This window comes from Pelodiscus sinensis, chromosome 3 (assembly GCF_052426305.1).
Source record: "Pelodiscus sinensis isolate ZL-2025 chromosome 3, ASM5242630v1, whole genome shotgun sequence".
Taxonomy (NCBI): domain Eukaryota; kingdom Metazoa; phylum Chordata; order Testudines; family Trionychidae; genus Pelodiscus; species Pelodiscus sinensis.
The window spans coordinates 144,553,553-144,568,145 of NC_143054.1; the positions used below are offsets into that span (position 1 = coordinate 144,553,553).

A 14,593-nucleotide genomic window follows, 5' to 3' on the forward strand; every position below is an offset into this window, starting at 1 on the left:
AAATGTCCCTTACTCCTTGTAGATTGAGGTTTACAGAGACGTCAGAATAGTGAGCCCAAAATAATGGACTTGATGCCTTAGATGCGGGATAACTGTTTTGGGATACTCCGGTTATTCTTTGGTAACATCATCTGGACCTCCTGGCTGGGTACTTTGGGAAATGGTTAGTTTTGATTGTCCTTACATTTTATTGCTTGCTTGCTTGCTTGCTAAATGTTTTATTTGCCCTCAAACTCTGTGCACTAGAAGTGGCACTGAAGTTAATACCACCGACAGTTTGGCACAGGGGTAAGCCTACCATCATGGCCATATGTTCCCTTCGGCACAATTCCCCAGCACCAACCTCCTTGGTGCTACCCTGGTCCACATCTGAATACTCTTTGGAATCAGAGGTGGAGTCTTGTTCATCTAAGACAATGGTTCACCTCTCTAGGTCTTGGCACCGATCTTAGCACTGCAGCTCTGCCTCAGATGCCCCAGTTGATTTGGACACCATGGGCATACCACCAGGCCCATGGGCCACCTCCATCCTGGGTGGCTTTGGTGTATTCGATCACCTATGGTTCACCATCAGCTATGTTGCTTCCTAGGGGTCCTAAATCAGAATCCCAGCACAGCCTTCCACATGCTAATCTTCAACCATCGATTGAGGTTGGTAATTCTGTGACTTCACAGCTCTAGGCAGTCCAGCAATCAACTCAGTATGAAGGTGCAGGGTTACAGGAACCTAAGGACTTGGTTTCCCCCCCAGAGAGTCCTCATCACCAGATGAGGTGGTTGTGGGAACTTCACCCTCTCTCCAAGCTATGGATGCATGGGTTCATCAGGACTTTCTGTGAAGGGTAGCGCTGAATCTAGGTACCTAAGCCGAGAAGACCCTAACCCTAACTCTCACCCTCACCCCAAAGTTCCATCTAGAGTGATGCTACTGCTCATTAAGAATAGCATCTATCCTGCTAACAGCAAAGGGAGGGTGCACCAATATTTTGTTCTCCAGCAGGACCATAAACATTTCTTCACCCACCCACCTCCAAGTTACCCTTGTAGTACAAGCAGCAAACCCCAGGGACAAGTCTAGTAGCACCTCAAGACAAACAAAACATGCAGATGGTATGAACTTTTTTGGGCAAAACCCACTTCTTCAGATGACTAACATATTTTGTTAGTCTTTAAGGTGCTACTAGACTATTTGTTATTTTTTAAGTTTTCTAGTTACAGACTAACTCGGCTACCTCTCTGAAGTGTTTTAAGTCAGTTATTCTTAATCATAAAGTAAATAAGATATAGAGATCCTTTTTTGTCTTCCATCTAACGTTAGTTCTATTTTTCACACAGGCACTATAATATGTCTCAGTTACTCCTGATAACTTCTTTTTGAAATAAGAATAATAAGTGCTAAATTAGAGGAACCAAAGTAGGGTTTTCTGCATGTCAGTGCAGGACACAAGGAATAGGTTACATGATTAACTGCATTATTTTGTTTTTATATTAATATGATAATGTGAACTAATTAGAAAAGGTACCATTTTCTGAAATACAGAACAACTAACAAAAACAACAGATTTTTTGTTCATAAGAAATATTGCATGTTGTTCTTCAAAGAGTGTCCCTATAGATGCTCCACCTTAAGTGTCTGGGGCGCCACTGCGCCTCTAGTCAGAGATTTTAGGTAGCAGTGCCCTTGGTGGGCTGCACACACGGAGCAGACAGCATGCGTGGTGCTGCTACTATGTATGCGTAGCCAACCGTCTCTTCAGTTCCTTCTTTGCCGCTGGCAGCATTGGTTGGAACCAACAGTTGCCCTCCAAACTTTTCAAATGTTTTGCTAGTTCTTAGTTATAGTTAGTGTAGCTTTAGTTTAGTATAGAAAAGTTTTATGATTTTAACAGTTAAATAGTTATTGGTAGTTAATATTTTTCTTTTTGTTGTTAAGGCTGTCTGTACCCACACACCAAGGCATTCCTCACCAAAACAGCCTTAGCAGCAAGCATTGCCTCAAAGGCAGCCACCCCAATGGCTGCCCCCTGCAGAACCAGTGCCAGCCAACATGCCCTACTAGGATCCCTGGGCACCCTACAGAGCCCAGCAACCACAGCAAGTGCAACCTCAGGCACTTCCCTCTGCTCCATCAAGGGCTATGTCTGTACCATCCCTTGATCTGCATATCAGGAGGAGGATGAACAATGTTCAAGTGACAAGGAAACCTCTGCCTCCTCACCTCCACCAACACCCATATCATCTTCTTCCTCTGATTCCCCCCTCTTCCCACAGTAGGAGGTAATTTTCAATCGTTCCAAAAACTTTACAAGAGGATGGCAGGCATGCTGGAAGTTTCCTTAATGAGTCTTCCTGAAACCCAGCACAAGCTAACTAGCATTCTGCATGCTTCCCCATCGGCTAAGCTGGCATTATAAACTGACCTAGTCATTATGTACCCTGCCAAAGTGACATGACAAGCACCAGCTTCAATCCCACTGGTCAGTAAGAGGTCGGATTGTAAATACTATATAGCACCACAGGGTATTGACTTTTTGTTCTCCAACTCATTGCCTAATTCCCTTGTGATGGACGCAGTTAACCAGTGGGAGGAACAGAATGTGGCCAGAACCACACCTAATTATAAGGAGTGGAAACTCCTGGACCTCATGGGAAAGAAGGCCTGTTCCTCTGTATCTCTTCAGCTCCAGATCTCCAACTATACGGTGATTCTTGCAAAATATACATACCACATTTTTGAGCAACTATCGAATTTATTGAAAGCCTTCCAGATGAAAGAGATAAATTCAGAGCCAATGTAAATAAAGGGGCTCTGATTTCATGCACAACCCTACAAGCTGCCTTGGATGCCTCTGATACTACATCCATCGAAATGGCTGTCATAATGAAAAAGTCCTCATGGCTCCATCGATCCGGGTTTCCCCATGAAGTACAAACCATGGTGGAGGACCTCCCTTTCCAGGACTCAAGTTGTTCGCTGACACCACTGATGCATCCCTCCACTCACTCCCGTGCCACATTGAAGAAGCTTGGCATTCATGTCCCTGAAACAAAATGTAAGCAGGGAAGATATTTTACACAGAGGTACAAACCGACACCTATTAGTCAACCACAGAGGCACTATGACAACAGAAGGAGGCAACGTCAAACCAGGAGAAGACAAATTCCTGACCAGCTCTCTACCTTTCAACCCTCTACTTTGAGGCAAACATTTTGAAGTTCAGGTTGAGGGTCAGGTAACACCCTTCTGTTTAAAGCAGCTGCATCCCTGTCAACTATCAAATCAGTATCTTGGATGTCTGTATACAAAGTATGGGTAATAAACAGGAAGAACTTGAAGTGCTAATAAATAAACACAACTATGATATAGTTAGTAACACAGAGACCTGGTGGGATAATACACACAATTAGAATATTGGCAAAGAAGGGTACAGCTTACTCAGGAAGGATAGGTGGGGAAAAGGGAGGGAGCGTTGCCTTATATATTAAAATGTTGACACTTGGACTGAGGTGGAGAATCAAGTCATAGAATCATAGAATACTAGGACTGGAAGGGACCTCGAGAGGTCATCGAGTCCAGTCCCCTGCCCTCATGGCAGGACCAAGTACTGACTAGACCATCCCTAATAGACATCTATCCCACCTACTCTTAAACATCTCCAGAGATGGAGACTCCACAACCTCCCTGGGCAATCTAGTCCAGTGTTTGACCACCCTGACAGTTAGGAACTTTTTCCTAATGTCCAACTTAAACCTTCCAGTTTAAGTCCATTGCTTCTTGTTCTATCCTCAGAGTCTGGAATAAACAATAACAGGAAACTTGGAAATGGCAGAGGTTCTTAATGACTTTTTTATTTCGGTTTTCACCAAGAAGATGGATGTTGAAGGGATGCCTAACATAGTGAATGCCAGTGGAAATTGGGGTAGGTTTAGAAGATAAAATAAAAAAAGAATATGTTAAAAATTACTTAGAAAAGTTAGATCTCTTCAAGTCACCAGGGCCTGATGAAATACATCCTAGAATATTCAAGGAGCAGATAGAGGAGGTATCTAAGCCTTTAGCTTTGAAAAATCATGGTAGTTGGGAGAGATTCCAGAAGACTGGAAAAGGGCAAATATAGTGGTGTGTTTTGGGGCTGGTTTTGTTCAATATATTTCATCAGTGATTTAGATAATAGCATAGGGTATGTCTACACTACAAAGTTAGTTTGAACTAACAGACGTTAGTTCGAACTAACTTTAATAGGCGCTACACTAGCGCTCCGCTAGTTCGAATTTAATTCGAACTAGCGGAGCGCTTAGTTCGAACTAGGTAAACCTCATTTTACGAGGATTAAGCCTAGTTCGAACTAGCTAGTTCGAATTAAGGGCTGTGTAGACCCTTAATTCGAACTAGTGGGAGGTTAAGGCTTCCCAGGTTTCCCTGGTGGCCACTCTGGCCAACACCAGGGAAACTCTTTGCCCCCCTCCTGGCCCCGGACCCCTTAAAGGGGCACGGGCTGGCTACGGTGCCCGTGCCAGGTGCAAGCCTGCCAGCACCCAGCCAGCAGACCCTGCACCTGGCACGGATCGAGCCAGCCACCCGATGCCCCCCAGCCCTCCCCCTCTTCCCGGGACCAGGCTGTCGGCTCCCGGGAGCTTGCCCGGGACCACAAGAGGCGGGCACCCGCCTGGTCTAGTGCGGACATCGTGGACCTCGTCCACGATCTCCGCACTAGGCACAGGAAGGTGGCCGTCTAGGGCAGGAGAGCTGCCAGCCTGGCCACCCAGGAGCAGGAGTGCATGAAAATCAAGGTGGTCCACTGAAACCCCCGACCCTGAGCCCTGAGCTTACAATGGCCGTCCTGGGTCAGACCAAAGGTCCATCTAGCCCAGTAGCCTGTCTGCCGACAGCGGCCAACCCTAGGGACCCTGGAGGGGATGGACCGGAGACAGTGACCAAGCCATTTGTCTCGTGCCATCCCTCTCCAGCCTTCCACAAACTTTGGGCAGGGACACCACTCCTACCCCCTGGCTAATACCACTCCATGGACCCAACCTCCCTCACTTGATCTCACTTCACTTTAAACTCTGTTCTAGTTCTAGCCTTCACAGCCTCCTGCAGCAAGGAGTTCCACAGGTTGACTCTTTGCTTTGTGAAGAACAACTTTCTGTTACTAGTTTGAAGCCTGCTACCCATTCCTTTCTTTGGTGTCCTCTAGTCCTTCTTTATGGGAACTAATGAAGAACTTTTCTGTATGCACCCTCTCCACACCACTCCTGCTTTTAGAGACCTCTATCCTGTCCCCCCTCCGTCTCCTCTTTTCTAAGCTGAGAAGTCCCAGTCTCTTTAGCCTCTCTTCATATGGGACCTGTTCCCAACCCCTGATCATTGTAGTTGCCCTCCCCTCTCCCAACCTCTCTCTTCCCCTCTCCCACCTCCTTTTCCCAGTCTCTCCCAGTTTTGTTCAATAAAGACAGATTCCATTTTGAACACAATTGTCCTTTATTTTGTACATCAAGAAAAGGGGCTAGGGAAGGGTAAGTGGAAGGAGGTGAGGAGGGAATGAGGCACGAGCCCCCGATGGGGAGGACTGGGCTGGCTCTGTGGGTTTCTGGGGGTGGAAGCTCTCCTGCAGCCCCCCAATTGCCCCCTCTCGCCAGATGGCAGCCTGCGGCAAGTGCAGCCGGGCTGATGGCCGAGTGCTGTGATGTGCCCAGTGTGGGCACTCCGGGTACTCCAAGCCAGGACTGGTTTTCAAGCGGGGCACCCCTGAGAACTGTCTGTCCGGGGTGGGGGTCAGGACCCTTTAAGCACAGCCCTCGGCTAGCCTGAGACAGCATCTCCACGTTCTAAGTCCTCCTCTGATGCCCTGCCGGCACTGCTTCCGGCCATCCTTAAGCCCTGTTCAGGGTCCACTTAATGTGGACATGCTAGTTCAAATTAGCAAAACGCTAATTCGAACTAGTTTTTAGTTCTAGACGCGTTAGTTCGAATTAGCTTAGTTCGAATTAACTAATTAGAACTAAGTTAGTTCGAATTAGCGCTGTAGTGTAGACATACCCATAGAGAGTACGCTTATTAAGTTTGCAAATGATACCAAGCTATGAGGGGTTCCAACTGTTTTGGAGGATAAAGTCATAATTCAAAATGATCCAGACAAACTGGAGAAATGGTCTGAGATAAACATAATGAAGTTGAATAAGGACAACTGCAAAGTACTCCACTTACGAAGGAACAACCTGAGTCACACATACAGACTAGGAATTGACTGTCTAGGAAGGAGTTCTGCAGAAAGGGATCTAGAGATCATAAGAACATAAGAACATAGGAACGGCCGTACTGGGTCAGACCAAAGGTCCATCTAGCCCAGTAGCCTGTCTACCGACAGTGGCCAGCACCAGGTACCCCAGAGAGGGTTGACCGAAGACAATGATCAAGCTATTTGTCTCCTGCCATCCCTCTCCAGCCTCTGACAAACAGAGGCCAAGGACACCATTTTATCCCCTGGCTAATAGCCTTTTATGGACCTAACCTCCATGAATTTATCCAGCTTCTCTTTAAACTCTATTATAGTCCTAGCCTTCACCGCCTCCTCTGGAAAGGAGTTCCACAGGTTGACAACACGCTGTGTGAAGAAGAACTTCCTTTTATTAGTTTTAAACCTGCTACCCATTAGTGGACCACAAGCTAAATAAGGGTATGTCTACACTGCCACCCTAGTTCGAACTAGGGTGGTAATGTAGGCAACCGGAGTTGCAAATGAAGCCCGGGATTTGAATTTCCCGGGCTTCATTTGCATAAAGCCGGGCGCCGCCATTTTTAAATGTCCGCTAGTGCGGACTCCGTGCCGCGCGGCTACATGCGGCATGGACTAGGTAGTTTGGACTAGGCTCCGTCTACGGAGCCATGTAGATTTGTTTGTTCGGCAAAGGGAAATGAAGCCGCGATTTTTAGTGGAAGAGCAAACATGATCTTTCAGGGTATGTCTACACTACAAAGTTAGTTCGAACTAACAGACGTTATTTCGAACTAACTTTCATAGGCGCTACACTAGCGCTCCGTTAGTTCGAACTAGGTAATCCTCATTCCACGAGGATTAAGCCTATGGAGAGTCGGCTCAACGTAGGCAATCAGAGTGTGTAGGAAGTGACCTAGGGTAGGTCTGTGAGACCCTTGGGGTTGGTGAGTTTCGGCTCAACCTTCCCCCCCCACCAACCTGGGTGGCATACTGCTTCCCCAGCCATAGGGCCCTGGGTTGGGACCCAGTGCAGTGGGTGGGCCCGGGTCCCCCTATCTCACCCTGCATTCTGACTGTTACAATTGCCAAAGGGGCTGTGTATCGGTGATTTGAGGATGCTTTCTAGAGGAGTATAGCAGATAGGCCCGAGCATCTGTAAGGACATTTACCTGAGGACTATAGCCACTAAGGCGGTGTTCCTGGGAACTAAGGACCCTTATTTGAGAATTATAGCCGAGCCAGCTCTGTTTCTGTTGACCTGAGCCCCTGCGGGAAGGGGGACTCCATAGCCGTGGAGGTGGAACTCCATGAAGTAAGAACTCTTACTGTTAGAACCTATTTGAGGGGTGGTATGGATATCAGCCCCACAATCTGGTGTTGAGAATAAAATGATCCCTGCTGGACGTGTGGTAGTAAGGTGTTTGAGTTTGTTTACAAGAGATTCCTGGGTTTGGCCCTGACCCGCCTGAGGCCTTGTGACAGTGATGCACACTTCCAATACACAGTACTTCCATTCAGACTCTCCAGGCTCCAAGGATCTTTTCAAAGGTAGTTGTTGTGGTCACCACTCACCTCTCCAGAAATGGGGTATCAATATTTCCATACCTCAATGACCGCCTAATAAGGGCATCCACAAATCAAAAAGCAGAAGACACGGTTTTCCTAACAAGATCATTATTCCAGAGTCTTTGCTTTGCAGATAAATGTGCTCAACTGCAAACTCCAATCAGCTCAGCCAATAGAATTTATTGGAGTTCTCCTTGATTGCATAGAGGCTACAGGCTCTCTGCCACAAAGGTTCTAGACCATACAGGACCTCATCTCAGTGGTATGATCGAGTACACATATCCCTGCAAGGATGTGTCTCCAGTTGCTAGGGCACATGGCAGAGGTCACTTCAACAGTACTGCATGCCAGACTGAACATGAGACCTATGAAATAGTGGCTGAGAACCACATGCAAACCATGCTTCCACAATATCAACAGACTAGTGTTGATCCCATACTAGAGTCAGAGCAGTATTTTATGCATGCCAGCATTTTCTGCTTCTCCTATGCAACAACTTGGTACAAATCTTTACGGACAATCAATCAGCCATGTATGGCATCAATAGGCAGGGAGGATGTCCACCTTTGGACATAGTGCAAAGCACACAACATTCATCTGCAAGCCACATATCTACTGAACAGGGACAATCTCACTGAGGCCGACCTCAGCAGGAATTTCAATTCCAATCACAAATGGGAAATGGACTCCAAAGTCCTCCATCAACTGTTTACCTGCTGGTGGTCTTGTTTGTAACCAGTGCGAACAAGAAGGGTCCACAATATTGTTCGCATGCAGGCATTGGCATGCACTCTCTCGGCAATGCATTTACAATAACCTGGAATGCACTGCTTCTCTATGCTTTCCCCCCAATTCCACTCCTTCATCGAGTAATCAACAAAATAAGGCTTGACGCAGCCACAGTGATCCTCATCACTCCACCTTGGCCCAGGCAAACATGGTATACTTACCTGCTACAGATGTCCAAGAGAATGATGTGGCGACTCCCATTGCCCTCATCTCCTGACACAAGAGGGCGGCCAAGTTCATCACCCATCTCTGCAAACACTTCACCTCCAGACAAGAGAAAACAGTTTCTTGTCATTTCAACCAGAAAGGACACAGTCTCAATGACCTGCTAACCTGCATCCTACTTCAGAAGACATTCAAATCTGCACTTGAAAGGGATTCCTCTGAACTGGCATTCATGCTAAAATTCAACACCCTCCGCACCGGACTTAACAAAGACCCCAACTATCTTACACATTACAAAGATAGCTTCCCCAATTATCACCTCTAATACTATTAACTCACAGACATTTCCCCTTCCCCACCTCTAATATCATTAACTCACTGGCATTCACCTTCCTTCCCCCCCCCCCACATCCCCCTTCTGTTCTGTAATGTGATTTGTCCTTTTCATGTGTGTTCATTTTTTTAAATTGTATCCTTTGGTATATATGGTTGTGACTGTTTTCTTTCATTATTTGATCTGAGGAAGTGGGTCTGGCCCACGAAAGCTCATCATCTAATAAACCATCTTGTTAGTCTTTAAAGTGCTACATTGTCCTGCATTTTACTTCACCTCCAGGCATGGTTCCTCAGTGGTTCACCTCAGTAGAAACGACATTCACTGATCAGGTCAAACAAACATCATTGAACAGTCACAGACTAACAACCAGAAAATCTTATCTGTACAAGTGGTGAAGATTCTCAATCTGGACAGAACAAAAATGCTTGAATCCATCAACGGCACCACTACTTACCATCTTGGAATACCTCCTAGAGTTACAAAAGTCCAGCCTCTCTTTCAGCTCCCTAGAGGTTCACCTTGTTGCTGTAACAGCCCACCCATCAACGACAAATTGGTTTTCACCCACCCAATGACCAAGTGCTTCCTGAAGGGTGTACATACACTAAGGCTACGTCTACACTGGCCCCTTCTTTGAAGTAGGAATAAGAGATCCTCCGGAATAGGGCTTTATTCCGGAGGATCGGGCCTGTCTAGACGCTTTTTTCCAGCTTTTCCCCAAGCCGGAAAAAAAGCGGCGGACATGTTTATTTAAATCCCGCGCGGATTTCCCTATTCCCACTTTCAAAATTAGCATGCCCCTTCCGAAGAAGGGGCCAGTGTAGACGTAGCCTAACTCTCTACTAGACCTCTGGCTCCAATTTGGGATCTCAATTTAGTGCTTTAGGCTCTCACCTGTAAACCATTTGAGCCCATGGTGACATGCTCATGCTCCACCTTTCTATGAAGGTGACTTTCTTGGTAGCTATCACATCTGCCAGGAGGGTGGACGAAATGATGGCAGACCCTCCCTTTATGGTATTCCATAAAGACAAAGTAGTCCTTCATCTACACACAAAGTTCCTTCCCAAGGTCCTGACTTCTTTTCACTGCAATGAACCCGGCCATAAGCATACCTGTCTACTTTCTGACGCCTCACACTGACGATAAGGAGGCTACATGGTACATGTCAGATGTCCTCAGGGTGATTTCCTTTTATTTGGATAGAACTACACAAATCTGCAAGTCGCCAAGGTTGTTTATTTCCACTACAGAGAGATCCCTTGGCATGCCAATTTCTACCCAGAGACTATCCAGGTGGATAGTGGACTGCATCAGACTAGCCTACTCCATCTTTGTCTGAGATCCTCCATTGCATCCTTGTGCACACCATTCGAGGGCCAAGGCAGCTTCAACAGCTGACCTGCATAGCATTCCTGTTATGGACATTTGTAGATCTGCAACATGGTCCTCGGCCCACACATTTTCAAAGCACTATGCTCTTGATACTTACCTGTCCCACGACATTCGGTTTGGACAGACCATATTAGCTACTGTACATGATATTGACTAGCTGAAGCACCTGCTTCCAATCATGGGTACTGCTCCATAGTCACCTAAGATGGAGCACCCACAGGGACACTCCTCGAACAAGAAGAGAGTGTTACTCACCTTGTGCAGCAACGGAGGTTCTTCAAGATGATTGTTCCTGTGGGAGCTCCACCGCCCACACGTCCTACCCTCTGATTCAGACACAGATGTTTTTCTGGGTCAGAGAAGGAACTGAAGGGATGGTTGGCTGCACACACTTAGTAGTGGAACTGCACATGCTATCTGCTCCAAATGTGTAGCTCACTGGGGACACTGTTACCTAAAATCTCCAACTAGAAGTGCAGCGGCGCCCCAAACACCTAAGGTGGAATACCCACAGGGACAACCATGTCAAAGAACCCTCTGTTACTGCACAAGTTGAGTAAACCTTTTTTTCTTTTCATCTGATGCTTATTGTATTTGTTTCTCTACTTTTCCAGGACTGCATTTTTTTATTTAAAGAATATCAAAAGTGCTTTCATAAAACAAGAAAACAGATTTTGGAAGCTCTAGGGGAGAAAACATTTGAAGTTTCAGAGATGTATATTTTTGGAAAATTTGAAGCTTTTTGTAAACGGCTAGAAAAAGTAAGTAAAGTTTCTGTTTCTATATTAAAAATAAAAAAAATAAGTGTGCATGCCTTTAATGAGAATTTGTGGTGACTGACTGAAGAAGTATGCTATATTCTTATTTCAGTACGAGGGAAAGGGTTTTTCACTTATATTTATTTTGAATAAATATAGAATTTCTCTTGGTTTCTTAGCTATCCAATTATTATGACTTTCACTAATAGTGAAAGATCTAGTAAAGAGTTACAACATGTTTCTTATGCTTATAAATTGATTAAAAAAATGTGGTGGGCCTTTCTATGCTTGGCCTCAGCCCAAAATTCATTTTTTAATGGCTAAGAAAAAATTAGTTTGTTTGACCCTAAGGGTATGTCTACACTACAGCGCTAATTCGAACTAACTTAGTTCGAATTAGTTAATGTGAACTAAGCTAATTCGAACTAACGGATCCAGACTACAAAACTAGTTTGAATTAACATTTTGCTAATTCGAACTAGCATGTCCACATTAAGTGGAGCCTGAACCGGGGTTAAGGATGGCCGGAAGCAGTGCCGGCAGGGCATCAGATGAGGACTTAGAGCGTGGAGCTGCTGCCTCAGGCTAGCCGAGGGCTGTGCTTAAAGAGACCCGACCCCCACCCCGGACAGACAGTTCTCAGGGGTGCCCCCCTTGCAAAGCAGTCCTGTCTTGGAGTGCCCTGAGTGCCCACACTGGGCACATCACAGCACTCGGCCATCAGCCCGGCTGCACTTGCCGCAGGCTGCCATCTGGATAGAGGGGTCAATTGGTGGGCTGCAGGAGAGCTTCCACCCCCAGAAGCCCGCAGAGCCAGCTCAGTCCTCCCCATCGGGGGCTCGTACCCCATTCCTCCCTCACTTCCTTCCACTTACCCTTCCCTAGCCCCGCTTCCTGATGTACAAAATAAAGAAAACGTGTAGTCAAAAATAGAATCTCTCTTTATTGAACAAAACTCGGGGAGACTGGGAAAAGGAGGTGGGAGAGGGGAAGAGAGATGGTGGGAGAGGGGAGGGCAACTAAAATGATCAGAGGTTTGGAACAGGTCCCATATGAAGAGAGGCTAAAGAGACTGAAATTTTCAGTTTAGAGAAGAGGAGACTGAGGGGGGATAGGATAGAGGTCTATAAAAGCATGAGTTGGGTGGAGAGGGTGCATACAGAAAAGTTCTTCATTAGTTTGCATAAAGAAGGACTAGAGGACACCAAAGGAAAGGAATGGGTAGCAGGCTTCAAAGTAGTAACTGAAAGTTGTTCTTCACAAAGCAAAGAGTCAACCTGTGGAACTCCTTGCTGCAGGAGGCTGTGAAGGCTAGAACTAGAACAGAGTTTAAAGAGAAGTTAGATCAAGTCATGGAGGTTGGGTCCAGGGAGTGGTATTAGCCAGGGGGTAGGAGTGGTGTTCCTGCCCAAAGTTTGTGGAAGGCTGGAGAGGGATGGCATGAGACAAATGGCTTGGTCACTGTCTTCGGTCCATCCCCTCCAGGATTCCTAGGGTTGTCCGCTGTCAGCAGACAGGCTACTGGGCTAGATGGACCTTTGGTCTGTCCCAGGATGGCCATTGTAAGCTCAGGGCTCAGGGTCGGGAGTCTCAGTGGACCACCTTGATTTTCATGCACACCTGCTCCTGGGTGGCCACGCTGGCAGCTCTCCTGCCCTAGCCGGCCACTTTCCTGTGCTTAGTGCGGAGGTCGTGGACAAGGTCCACGATGTCCGCACTAGACCAGGCGGGTGCCCGCCTCTTGCGGTCCCGGGCAAGCTCCCGGGAGCCGACAGCCTGGTCCCGGGAAAAGGGGGAGGGCTGGAGGGCATCGGGTGGCTGGCTCGAGCCGTGCCAGGTGCAGGGTCTGCTAGCTGGGTGCTGGCAGGCTTGTAACTGGCACGGGCACCGTAGCCCGCCCGTGCCCCTTTAAGAGGTCTGGGGCCGGGAGGGGGGTAATAGAGTTTCCCTGGTGTTGGCCAGAGTGGCCACCAGGGAAAGCAGGGGAGGGATAACCTCCCACTAGTTCGAATTAAGGGGCTACACACCCCTTAATTCGAACTAGTAAGTTCGAACTAGGCTTAGTCCTCGTAGAATGAGGTTTACCTAGGTCGAACTAAGCGCTCCGCTAGTTCGAATTAAGTTCGAACTAGTGGAGCGCTAGTGTAGCGCCTATCAAAGTTAATTCGAACTAACATCTGTTAGTTCGAATTAACTTTGTAGTGTAGACATACCCTAAGTTAGATGATCAGAGGAAAATATAATCATCTATGTTTTAACAAAATACAAAAAGTTTTTTTTACTTAAAGATGATTAAAAAGAAAAAGAGACTCTTCACACACATTCATCCTATTCTTTAAAATGTCCAACATGTTTTTATTATTAATTTAATTTTAAGCTCCCATAGCATTTTTTATGCTATACAATACAAAAAATAAAGATGACACATCATAAGGTGTTTATAATCTATTCAAACCCCATTAAAGGGGCTTTGGAAGAAACTGAAAAAGAGAGAATGAGAGAGAACGAGAGGCCAAGACTGGGAAATTCAAAAGGAAGATTGTTTTAGAGTTGTTGCTTGCTTGCATGGCTTTGTTTGATTGCATTTGTTATTTTCTTCTAGTGGACTTTGTAGAAGTGACATTTTAAGAGGGATTTGAATGTGGAGCGGGAAGGAGTATTAGCTCCATGCAGGTGTCCTGGTGGTAATTCTTGAAAGCTTTTTTATCTTCAGTGACCTCTGGCAAACTTTTTTGCATGAATCTTCAGCATTAATCAGTGTATTTACAAATCATTTGGAGTCATTGTCTCCAAATCAGTGGTCACCAACCAGTTGATTGCAATCTACTGGTCCATCTTGGGGAATCTCCCAGTCAGTCGCAATTGACACTTATCAGGCTCTCTGCCTGCCCTGACCCACTGTAACAGGAGTGGCCAGCATGGTCCCATGTGTGTGGCAGTGGGTAGGGGGTGAGAGAGGGCCAGGATTCTTGACACACTGCTCCTGCGTGCAAGCACAGCCCCCTCAGCTCCCATTGGCTGATAATGGGAAATTGTGGCCAATGGGAGCTGATGGTGGCGGAGTCGGCAGAGCGAGGTAGCATGTGGAGTCACGCATCCCTTGACCCATTCCCCAGCCCTGGTGCCACAGGGACCTGTTCACTGCTTCCAGGAGTGGCATGCAGAGCCCTGCGCAAATGCAAATATCTGTGTGCACAGTAAAATTGCTGTCTATTGATCCATGGAGCTCTGCTCCCAGGAGACACTTTCTCCAAAGGAGAGGAGCATGGTGCCACTGCTCCGAGAAGCTAGTGCCCACACTGGCAGCTCCTTCTGATGATGAAGATGCACTGCACCTAGCCCCACCACCAATGGTGTCTCCTGCC

At 46.7% G+C, this 14,593-nt stretch overlaps 1 protein-coding gene across 1 annotated transcript in view; it reads left to right on the plus strand.

The window, feature by feature from the left end:
* Positions 1–14,593, plus strand: part of DNAH8 (dynein axonemal heavy chain 8) — a 611,430-nt gene that overhangs the window by 87,819 nt on the left and 509,018 nt on the right. Inside the window, exon 12 of the mRNA XM_025186355.3 lies at positions 11,085–11,231. Within this exon, the coding sequence (XP_025042140.3) occupies positions 11,085–11,231 (147 nt within the window). The remainder of the gene's footprint in view (positions 1–11,084; positions 11,232–14,593) is intronic.